This window comes from Adiantum capillus-veneris, chromosome 26 (genome assembly GCF_014529385.1).
Source record: "Adiantum capillus-veneris isolate H3 chromosome 26, ASM1452938v2, whole genome shotgun sequence".
NCBI lineage: Eukaryota > Viridiplantae > Streptophyta > Polypodiopsida > Polypodiales > Pteridaceae > Adiantum > Adiantum capillus-veneris.
In genome coordinates, this window is record NC_140956.1 from 78297550 (window position 1) to 78309810 (window position 12261).

The window sequence follows — 12261 nt, forward strand, 5'->3', positions numbered from 1 at the left end:
GGACTCCTCGACAGAGGAGGTTGCTTTACGCTCGGCTCGCTCTGCTTGGGCTTGGGCCAGAATTTTCCCTTATTTTGTTGGTCTCGAAAAAAGGATCATGCTTTTACTCTAACTTATGTTATTACTTGCACTCCTTTTTTCACTACAGGCTCGCCTATCTAGAGGACGCTCGGATGCGGATTACTCCCCATCCAAGCCTGCCTCGAAGATAGCCCGTCTTGCTGCTGCTGCAGCATCTATTCTCTCTCGCTCCCCATGAGGATCGTCTCATGGAACGTGCAAGGATTAGGTGGGCCCCAGTTTCAGCGACAGCGGGGCCGATTGCGGCAGGAGCTTCAGCGTTGCCTTGTGGGAGGAGAGATTGATCTCCTTATGCTCCAGGAGCACCATTTGTCTGAGAGCCGCATCCGGCACTGTGGTCAGATTTTGCGTGGACGTTATGATTCCTTTTGGTCAGCTGCTTTTGGACCTGGAGGCATCCAGGGTGGGGTATGTATGACTATTGCGGACTCATTGCAGCAGGCCATTGTGGGCAGAGGGATTATTGTGCCAGGCAGGGCTCAGTGGATTACTTTGCAGGTTCAGGGTGGCCTTGTGGGCTTCCTGAACATCTATGCGCCCAATGTGGCGAGTGCTCGTGCAGAGTTTTGGTCACAGATTGTTGAGTCTTTGCCACAGGTTGACCATTGGTGTGTAGGAGGGGACTTCAACATGTTGGAGGACCCTTCTGACAGGATCGGAGGCAGCCATGCTACTGTGCATGGAGTCGAGTTAGCAGCTTGGGAGAGGTTGTGTATGACCTTGAGGGTCTCGGATACATGGCAGCATTCTGGCTTTGTGAGGCCTCCAGAGAGTCTTGCCTTCTCTAGATCAGACCGCAGAGTGGGAGGAGTGAATCTATCGCGGATAGATCGCTTCTACACTAGTGACCACTTCAGTGACTTGGGGGGATCAGTGAGCATCCTGGCAGGGACATCCTTCTCGGACCATGCACCAGTGATCCTCACAGTGGCAGACAGGCAGAGGAGCACGATGCTTCGCATCCCAGAGCGAGTCTTGTTGGACACAGCAGTCAGAGAGAGGGTAGAGGCTCTTTGGACAGAGGGCATGGACAGCCAGGCTCTACCGGCAAACAGAGTGGCCTTAGGCCTAGCTCAGCTTAGCCACTTTTTTCTCCAGGAGTCTTTGGCTCGACGGACCGCAGCGAGAGAGGAGGAGCAGCGTCTCAGACGAGGCATTGCTTCACTACAGAGGATGCAAGAGCAACATCCAGACAGTCCATGGTTGGAGGAGCAGTTACAGCAGGCTCGACAGGAGCTTGTTTACACACAGGAGAGGCGCCATGAGTTTGCCTTTCACCGACAGGCATCTCAGTGGACTCAGGTAGGTGACAGAGTGACAGGTGCCTTTTTTGAGACAGTAGGACCTCGGCACTCGCATGCCAAGGTCACTCAGCTGAGGAAACCAGATGGGTCAGTTGCATGTGAGCCTGAGGATATGCGTGCAATTGCTACTGACTTTTACCGTGAGCTACTGACGGCTGAGCAGAGAGACAGGATGCATGCAGGGAGCAGGTTTGGGCGCAGATGCCTTGTCTTGTGACTGAGGAGATGCGCCAGAGGCTGGAGATACCTCTTCAGCTTGAGGAGCTGCACACGGCTCTTAGGGCCCTTCCTCGTGGTAGTTGTCCAGGTGAGGATGGGCTGACTCCCAGTTTCTTCTTGGAGTACTTGGACTTGCTTGGCCCAGATCTTTGTAGTGCCTTTCAGTACATTCTGCACACAGGAGTGATGCCGGATAGCATGAGTGAGGGCCTGATTTACCTCATTCCAAAGGAGGGTGGCTCCTTGGATGAGATTCGACAGTGGCGCCCCATCACCATCCTCAACTCAGCCTACAAAATTCTTGCCAAGGCTCTGAGTTTGAGGATTCAGCCACTTTTGGAGAGCCTTATACATGGGACTCAGACAGGTTTTGTCAAGGAACGCAGTATCCTTGACAACATCTTCACTTTCTGGGAGGCTTCTGCCCTGGCACGTCTCCGTGGGGAGGACCTTGTGATTCTTCTTCTCGATTTTGAGAAGGCATACGACAGAGTTGACTGGGACTTTCTAGAGGGCACGCTTCGCAGGATGGGCTTTTCAGATGCTTGGATCAGAGGGGTGTCGGCTTTGTACAGACAGGCTCACAGTCAGGTGCTTTTGGCAGGACGTAGAGGAGAGCGCTTCATGCTCACACGATCGGTCAAACAGGGTTGTCCTCTTGCCCCTTTTCTCTTTCTGTTCTATGCGGAGGCGATGAGCAGATTTTTGGTGTCACAGCAGGTTGGTCTGAGGGGCTTAGCACTCCCTATACGGGGAGATGAGCTTCTGGACGTTGAGTTTGCCGACGACTCAGCCTTGTACTTAGAGGGCCAGGAGGCCAATCTACACAGATGTGAGCAGGCTTTGGAGACCTTCTGCTTTGCATCGGGCGCACTGATCAACTGGAGAAAGACAGTGGCTTTCTCGGTTGGCAGTGCTCATGTGCCAGATTGAAGGCCAGGAGAGGGTTTCAGGTGGATTCCTCCAGGGACTGCAGTTCGGTACTTGGGTTGTCAGATTGGTTTGGACTTGTCCCCCGAGCAGCAGATTGCTCCTCTTCTCCTGTCCATAAGGAGAAAGCTGTTACATTGGAGCTCAGCACGACTTTCGCTGGCTGGTAGAGTAGTAGTTGCCAACCAAGTGTTGTTGGCGACTATGTGGTACATCACTTCTTGCTGGATCTTCTCGAGTTCTTGTGTCAGCCAGGTAGAGAGGCTGATCAGGAACTTCCTTTGGTCACGTCGTGACACTCAGATTGCCCGAGCCAAGGTGGCTTGGTCGGTCATCATACTTCCTTGTTCTCAGGGAGGGCTTGGGATCATCGATCCAGCACAGCAGAGCAGAGCCCTTCTTGGGAAGTTCGTCGTCAGAGGACTTCTTCCGGGCGAGGAGCCCTGGAAGGAGTTCTTGCTGTAGAGGCTTCGTGCCAGGGTGCCTCAGTCAGAAGGCCCTTGGCAACCTTCGACCAAATGGATCTTTACAGAGTTGCGCCGAGTTGGTTTGAGCAGGAGACTGGAGGACCGATTCGCTGTGAGTTTGCTTCGCTCTTGGGAGCTCTTACGGCGTGGCCTAGAGCAGAGACAACCGACATGCACGGAGGAGCGCCTACGACAGCCCCTCGTCTGGAACCCCATGGTCAGCACTCAAAGAGGCCACCTGGTTGGGAGTAGGCCTCATGTGTCATGGGGTCCCATGGCAGCAGGTCCAGCGCGCTCTCTAGGTGACTGGCTAGAGTTCACAGGTTTGTCAGAGGAGGTGCAGGGTGTCCAACTACAGGGCATGAGAGGGGTTCAGAGCATGTATCAGGACATCTCAAAGTCAGTTCCAGCTGAGTGGCTCACGCCTCTCGAGCCAGTAGCACCCCGATGGATGGGAGCCTTCACACGACTGGAGGTTCTCATCTCAGTCAGGGCTTGTTCAGAGACTGTCCCAGCCCTGTTCTTTGAGCTTCAGGGTGGGGGACGATTACAGCGAGTTACAGTAGAGGCCCCGCAGGTAGCAGAGTGCTGTTTCCAGAGGATCCGAGTTGTGGGCATCTGTGGGAGGACTTGCGTCATAGACCCTGACCCAGCAGCTCTCGAGACAGGACACTGGAGGCTATGGGCTTGGGGGTGTTGTCAACTGGCACGAGTACAGTGGGACCCTGGTGAGTGGCTATGGAGGGACCCCTTCTCTTCTGCAGACCGCCCAGGAGTCCCTTTCTTTCAGTACACTGTTCGGCTTGGACGTCATATACTTGCATCGCAGAGAGAGGCCCGCCCCGCTGCAGCACGTCATTGGCAGGAGGAGGGTCTCACAGTTGAGTTCTTGGCAGCTTTTTGGCAGAGGCTGTGGGACTCCAGACAGCCGAGGCGCGTCACTTTGTTCCAGTCGTTGGTTGCACACAGAGCCACAGCAGTAGGGAGCTGGCTTGTGCATAGTGGTCTCTCGGCCGCATGTACAGCATGTGACCAGTTGGTGGAGAGTCAGCGACACTGTCTTTGGGACTGTCCTTCGGCCCAGCAGGTGTGGCTACGAGTTCTTCGGCTGATGCCTGCCCTCTCCGCGGCTCGACATTACACTTGGGGGGCAGCGGCTTGGTCCACCCTCACGGGCCCGGCACTACAGTTTGAGCTATCTTCCACCAGCAGGATGATAGTGATACAGGGGGGGCACCTGCACTCCAGCCTGCTTCAGACCTTACTCCACAGGAGTGGTGCAGTGAGAGAGAGGAGTGCTGGGAGCTCATCAGCGGCCTAGCTCTTTGGTTCATCTGGCGGGCCCGTTGTTTCCGCATCTTTGAGGCTCGCCCTGTGCCACCAGCAGAGACTGTTCGTGACTTTTGGCTAGAGCTGATCCATACTCTCAGAGGACAGCTTGAGGGACTACAGAGCAGCTCCGACCGCATGCGGGAGCGCCGCGAGGCTTTCCTTCGACTCTGGCGCCCTGGGCCTTTCTACACCATGGTCCAGGGGGTGCTCAGATGGCACTACTGTCCACCTGTGTGGCTCTTCCCTCCTCCCATTTCTTGATCTAGCCCCATTGTATATATGCTGTTTTTTCATTGGGAGAGTCTCCCCATCATGCTTGTTGTAGCCCTCTCTTGCAGAGGTGGATGTAGCCCTATGGGCAGTTTTCATTAACTAATAGAAGGATCTTTTTCTTGGAAAAAAAAAAGTATAAAGAAATACCGAAAGGGGCGCCAATTTTGGGGCCTACAAGTTGTCGGCGTCTGCTCGGAGCATTCTAGCTTCCGAGCCGTGTGTGTATTTAAGTGTTAATTCCCGTCGCAGGTTCCTTTTGAAAAGTACTCTCTCTCTCTCTCTCTCTCTCTCTCTCTCTCTCTCTCTCTCTCTCTCTCTCTCTCTCTCTCTCTCTCTCTCTCTCTCTCTGTGTCTAAAGTAAAGTAAAGAATTTCGGGTGAAAGCCAAAGCCTACCACCCCACGGGCCGGTTTCACATAGTACTTTAAAGTCTCTAGAAGCTACATGCCTCTTCGTGCAACACATCTTAAAATTGCATGGAATACAAAAAGAAAGAATTTCACACACAAACTCCAGTTTTACAAACAACTTTTGTTATGCCTTGTTTGAGAACTTGGCAACAACCCTTAAATTCTCTTGTCCGTTTCATCCCCAAACAGATGGACAAACTGAAGCAATGAATCTTACACTTTCGGATATGTTGAAAGCTTATGTGAGTGAGCACAAAAACACAATGAAAACAGTTTTTCCAAATCGTATCGTAGGTGGGTACATTGAAAAAATTACATCAGTAGATCATGCATGTATTCGACATTGATCACCCTTGAAAGTTTTTTTTCCAAGAAAAGATCCTTCTATTAAAAAATAAAACTGCCCAACGGGCTACAAACTGCCCCATCAGGAGGGGGTTGCAGTTTGTTCTAGATCATATTGTAGGTGGGTATGTTGAAAAACAGTTTTTTCTATATTATCGTATCATAGGTGGGTATGTTGAAAAAATTACATTAATAGATCATGCATATATTTGATCATTGATCACTCTTGAAAGTTTTCTCTTTTCCAAGAAAAGATCCTTCTATTAGTTAGTAAAACTGACCAACGAGCTACAAATTGTCCCGTCAAGAGGGGGCTACATCAGTATGAGGGGAGACTCTCGCAATGAAAAAGTGAGACATGTGCAATGACGGCTAAATCAAGATATGGAGGGAAGAAACAACCACACCAATGGCCGGTAGTGCCATAACTAATAGAAGCATCTTTTCTTGGAAAAGAGAAAACTGCCCAACGAGCTGCAAACTGTCCCGTCAAGAGGGGGCTACATCAGTATGAGGGCAGACTCTCGCAATGAAAAAGTGAGATATGTGCAATGACGGCTAAATCAAGATATGGAGGGAGGAAACAACCACACAGGTGGCCAGTAGTGCCATCTACGAGCCGTAGAAATGTCTCAAGGCGCTCTTGCATACGGTTGGAGCTGCCCTGCAGCCTCCCGAATCGACCTCGAAGTGTGTGGATCAGCTCCAGTTATATGTCTCGTACAATCTCCACCGGTGGGATGGGCGGGCCTCAAAGATGTGGAAGCAACAGGCTCTCCATATGAACCAGAGAGTCAAGCTGCAAATAAGCTCCCAACAAAGCTCTCTTAACACTGCTCCAATCCTGAGGCGTAAGCCCTATGGCAGGCTGGAGTGTAGGTCGCCCTCCTGTATCACAATCATCCTGATAGCTGAGAACAGCTCAAAACAAAGTGTTGGGCCTGATCACTCTTAAAAGTTTAGAAAATGACCATCCAAGAAGGTCTTACCTAATAGACTAGTACATATAAGAGACTGACATTTGACTCTTGAGTAATTACTTCGCATCAAGATTTGTTTTGCAATTTGTGATCTTGGATAGTGATCATTGGATGTATCATGTTTTTATGGATCTTGTCACTTTGATGAGATTATGATTTTTGTCTCATGTCATACTAAAATCAGCAATAAAGCAGGTGAGCGCTAGCTATCAAACTACTGTAGAAAAGCCACAAGAAACGTGTGACAAAAGAAGAAGGCATTTTGAAACTAGTCTCCTCAGAACAGGGTCTAAGACGACTTCTTCCTTTCCAAATTTACTTTCCTCAAGGTATTGTGGACCAATTCAAGGTAACCCATTCAATCAATGAGGTTTCACATAGATTGGAACTACCCTCTACTTGGAAAATCCATGATGCTTTTCATGTTAGCCTTTTAAAACCATACATATAACCAAAACCAAATGAGAAGATCCACCCTTGGTAGAAGAGACAGAACAGGTTCTTGAGCTCAGACAGATTTTATTACACAAAGAGAAAACGACAAGAGTGGCTTGGTGACTGCCAAGTACTTACTCCTGCAACAAATACAAAGTCGGTGGATGTAAAATTCATGGAGTCCTATCCTACCATTTTAAATTCCTACAAAGAGGCTTTTCAACTGAAAACAGCTGAAAAAAAGCTATGAAGCTAACCGACACAATAGAATGAAAGAACTTGTATCCTTTTACAAGGCTGATTGCATGAAATGCTTTCATCTCTTACGAATCGCAAATCGATTTTCTAAAGCTAGAATTGCGTTTGTTGCCCATCTTCAACCCTCATTGTCTCTCTTTCTAGTCTCTCTGATTATATTTTGCACATATTAAATTTAAGTCCTCTTTTGAGTGGTAAATGCTAAATAAGCACTCCACTGTACTGGGCTCTTACTCGATACAAAAGTGGTGCAAAAAGAAGGTAAAATAACCCATGGAGAAGCCGGAGGTGAAATAGGAAAGAGCTGAATGGTGAGAAGGATAGGCAAGCATAGAGACTTTAAAACTTGACTCCATCAAAATAATATGATGTACTAGACAATGAAAAACTACATGAAGTTTTATGCTTATTGAGTGCCTCATGTGCGGTCCCTAGCGTATGACCCTTAATTTTCTACGTAGTGGCAACAAGGCAATTTAACTAATGAGCATATGAAATCAACCTGCTATACTCGACAAGAAAACTACCCAGGTTTGCAAAACTTTCCATTGTTGGAACAGTCTAAATGGCCGACTTTTCCCCAAAAAATGAAATTTGATGAGCAGAGCCTGTTGACCTTTGAAAGTGATGTATTCAAAGATAATTAACTCCTCAAGGAGGAAGTCCTTGGGGACATACTCCTTGTCAATACAAGCACAGTTTGAAAGTGCCCATTTTCTACGTACATCTTCCAAGAGAGCCAGGTAATGGTTCATTGGGTAAAATGGTGCTGAGTGAAAAACAGAAGTAGGTACGTAAACATATACAAGAGCAGACAACTAGATTTTGGATGAGTTGAAAATCTCATGAAAACTTAACAAAAGAAAATGGTCGAATTTTCTGTACCTGATTCCTGAGCTCAGCAATATGGGACTCTCCCTCTAGATTTTGCTCTGCCAATAATGCACATAGTCCAAAAATCATTAGATATCTTAACATGGCTCTTCCTGTGAATGATCAAAAGGCAAGGCATCAAAAGACAGTCAGAAAGAAAGAAAATACGCGCAAGCTCGATGTTGCTCTTCCTAAGGTCTTCTTGTAGCTGCAAGAACGTGAACCTCTATCAGCTTATGTAATGTATTCCACCGATGATATCTAAAACAAGTCATAAAGACACAAGCCACCGAAAAAAACACAGATTTCAGACCCAAAAGACACCTCTGACGAGCAAAATTATCCTATGGCCAAATGGGATGGGCATAAGGCCCTCCCCCTCTTTCCACAGCCAGCACTTTGTCTACTCCAGCCCAGTGCCACCACATCACCAGCCACTCTCAAACCCGCGCTGAAAAAAGTAAACACATCCACAACTTCCTGACCATCAACAGGTCACAGCCAATCATTACCTGCACATAAGGGACTGGCTAGACCACTGGGATTGATTCTGATGTCACATTGGTGCAGGCTTGGATAGCCATTCTCAGGTCTTGGATACTCAATTGGAGCATCTTTGTCGATTAAGTTCCAGCTCTGTCAGCGGCTTCAGCACCTCTTCTTCAGGGTGGTGGTTAGAGGTCACCTTCCAAATGCCTCCCTTGCTGCTGCTTTCTTTTCAGTCATAGCATGCACAGCCATTAGTTTCGCGTTGGCCACCCATTCATTTGTAAGTAGGGTTTCACCATGCCTACAGGCACCTCTATAAGGTTGGCACTTTCAGTGTCTCTTTTGTCTGCCTATAACTTTTGGTCAGGCATGTTTTCCATATTTAGTACACGGTGAACTAACCTGCGCTTCTCTATATAATATAACAAAATCTGCACATACATTATCTCACCAATCATACAATGAGCAGAGCCTACATTGAGGAAATGGACGAGTTGGCCATGGCACACGGATTGGAAAAGATGAAAGCAAGCCAAACAAACAACAACCCCATGTTTGAGAAAGTCCCTAGGCAACGGGGACGCCAAAAATAAAGCCATAACTGCTTCTTGCAATCCCCAAAGATTTGATCTAACCGTAAGACTTTGGCTTCTCAACGTACACGTTGTGAGTTTAATGTTCCCCGAAACCCTTGAAAAGGTGCAAGTGAACATTGCATGGCCAGTGTGAAATGAACGGGTTTCTCACATCGGGAATCTAGGTCGGTTAGTCAGGGACTTGTCGGGCCAGTTAGTACTAAATTCTAATGAGAATGGAAGCCTGTGCACGCAAGAATGGAATTTGGGCCACTCAACAAGTCACAACTCATAAGTTAGTGGGTACTAGGAATTAAACCAAAAGGAGCAAACTGGACACATAGCAGTAGGAGACCAACTTGCACGACAACTCAACTTCCAGAATGTCTCCTCCCAAGATGGGGCGCCCAAAACTGAGAGGACGGCTGATTTTTATCATTGTGCATCTACGGTGTGTGTGTGTGTGTGTGTGTGTGTGTGTGTGTGTGTGTGTGTGTGTGTGTGTGTGTGTGTGCGGGTACAGGTTCACAGCATCAATGGAAAGCTTGCCTTCTCCAATGTCTCATGTAGTGCGATGATTTGCTCTCGTGCATCTCTCTCTCCCCTTTGCACATATGGTAATGCTCCCTAGTTGGGCTTCTCAGTTGATCATGTACAATTCTGGGGGATTTATGCGCGTTTGCCAAAGCAACAGCCTTCTGCACAGGTACCGGATTAGCTAATTGCTAATCCCCCACAGGTACGCACAGTTCCATCGTGGAAGATTGTGAATTTGGAGAGTTTTCTCGCGTGAAAACTCGTCTAAATCACAGGGGGACTGTCCCATTGCATGCGGGAGCTCCTAGGAAACATGTAGACATGTTCGCTCCGCTCAAAATGAATTACAGCCTGCTGTGTTTTTCTGCAGACTTAGGTTTTCACACCTAAACTGCAAGAAATCATCGGGGGAGCCTTGGGAAGGCCTTGGGATGCTTATACAGGGCTTTAAGCACCTGGCAATGACAAAACAGGGAATTATTGCATGCTGAAATTCTGTTGCAACTCATCGGAAAGCTTCTAAATTGCGAGGGTATCCGTCCTAAACAAGTACTTTTGACCTACAGGGGTTTTGGCGTCGTCATGCTACCAAAATTGGGTCAAAAACCTGCAATTTCAGGCCTCACCAGGTTTGGACAGCTTTGTGAGACTTTGATCTAAGTGTTCGGATCGTCTATTTTCAATTGAATAAAGAAATACCGAAAGGGGCACCAATCTTTGGGGCCTACAGGGTGTCGGTCTTCATGTGCACAATGACGATCTAGTCGGTGGACCCATCTATGTTCTCTTTTCTTCTCAGTGCTCTGTGTAAAGTTAACAGGTAATTGTATTAGTACCGCCCTATACTATGTACTGGCCGGCTATATGGTTCCATCGACAGGATAGTCACTTTTTCTTCAAAGGTGCAATGTGGATTGTTGTGGGGGAAAGCAGCACAGAGCTTGGCAATATGGCAGAGAAGAGAGACCAAGTACCTGAAGAGGGATCTTTCTCACATGGGACAGAGAAAGTTCCCTCAACTCTTCAAGAAGAGGACAGGTTGTTCAAAACTCAATTGCGTAGCTGCATGGAAATGTTTCAGCAGTTGGCCAACATGCAGGAGTTCTTACAAGCTCCTACACAAGAATTTCACGCCGACACAAGGCATGACTGAGCCGTTTGCAGGAAAAGGAGATTGTCACAAATTGGTGACGTGGCTGCCCAGTACAGACACACATCCTCTCGTAGGCTGGAATTCTACGCAAGGAGAGAAAGAGAGAGAGCTCTTGCTTTATTTCACTAAGCCTTGTGAGAGGAATTGCTATGCTTTATTTTTGGGACGGCTTTTGATTTTGAAGCTTTTGGGCTCTGCTTTTAGCATCCCTTGTAAACCTATTTAATAGTGTCTTGGGCTCTCACTTCTTAGAGCATCTGGACGCAGAGTCTAAGAGTGAGTCCCGACCACTCACTTGTAGTTTGAGTTGCAGATTAATACAAAAAGAAATACCGAAAGGGGCGCCAGTCTTTGGGGCCAATATCTCTAGCCATGGAACTCCGACGGGCCAGTGTCGAATCAATTGTGAACTGTGAACTGTTTTGAAGGAATTCTTGTGGTGTCACGGTAGAATCTTGACTTGGAGTGTCCAAGTCTGTTACAGTGGTATCAGAGCACGGCCGATTTCTCTTCGACGGGAAATCCGATCCTTTTTACGCAGCATCTATGGCTTCAAGCAGAGATCAATCGACTTCCTCTGCATCGAGAGATGCAGGAAGAGATCACGACGAAGATTCATGCGAGGACGGAACGCCTCGGCCAACTCAAGCGGAGCTCGAAGAGATGGAGCGTCGACGATTGAATAACAACTGAACTGAGAGAAAAGAGAGACGATACGCGACACGGAGTGGCGGAATTCCACCCTGAAGAGTATTGGCCCCAAACCTTGGCACCCCTTTCAGTATTTCTTTATATTGCATCAATCTAGTACAAGCCGATACTCCAGACTCTACACCTTCTCCAAGAAGCATGCCAAAGAATGAGCCATGACCTCATATTTAAAGGCCCTTGGCCTAAAAAGCAATTACAGTGAAAAGCCTTCAAACTCAAAAGCATCTGGTCCAAAAGCAAAGCCAAAAAGCTGCCAACGTAAATCACGGCAATCAATACAGCCTATCACGTCATCATGTCAGCGCAAAACGCAGAAATCCGTACACCCTACCACGTCATCATGCCAACGCAATTTTCGAAAATCTGCCACGTCATAAGTTTTGCGTGTGTGCAGGTCCTGCTTTATTTTAATCGTTTATGTCACTGGGGCCCCATCGGACGGGGTCCCCATAGGACTTCTTCTGTTACTTGTTCTTCTTAGGGTTTAGGCCCATCGGCCAGCATTTGTAAGTTGGCTCCATTCTTTAGGCTTTGACATGTCAGCAGTTTGTTACATCTCCCCTTCTTGAAAGAGAGTAATCGTCCGCGATTACAACATATCTGCAAATCAACTCAAGTTAGCTCAAAAATTTTCGAGGGACATTCGGAGGGACAATCAGTTTGCTCTTTTTATTAAGGAGTTAGCTTCTCCTTTCTGCTCTTTTGATCAAGGAGTTAGCTTCTCCTTTCGTCCAGACCAGAACTCTTGATATTCCGGCGTAGTAAGATATAGCCATCACACCCAGATCGTACTGATCTTCCACGGATGTCTTGATGCACTAAAAAATTACATACCCACGCAATCTCATCCAATTAGGAATATTCAATAATTGGCACATCACAATGCAACA

General features: G+C 47.7%; 1 protein-coding gene across 1 annotated transcript in view; it reads right to left on the reverse strand.

Moving 5' to 3' along the window:
- Positions 1 to 12261, reverse strand: part of LOC147423700 (vacuolar protein-sorting-associated protein 37 homolog 2-like) — a 119437-nt gene that overhangs the window by 51532 nt on the left and 55644 nt on the right. The window contains exons 4-5 of the mRNA XM_086500968.1: positions 8075 to 8114; positions 7919 to 7965 (exon numbers count right to left, since the gene is read on the reverse strand). Coding sequence (XP_086357094.1) covers positions 7919 to 7965; positions 8075 to 8114 — 87 coding nt within the window. The remainder of the gene's footprint in view (positions 1 to 7918; positions 7966 to 8074; positions 8115 to 12261) is intronic.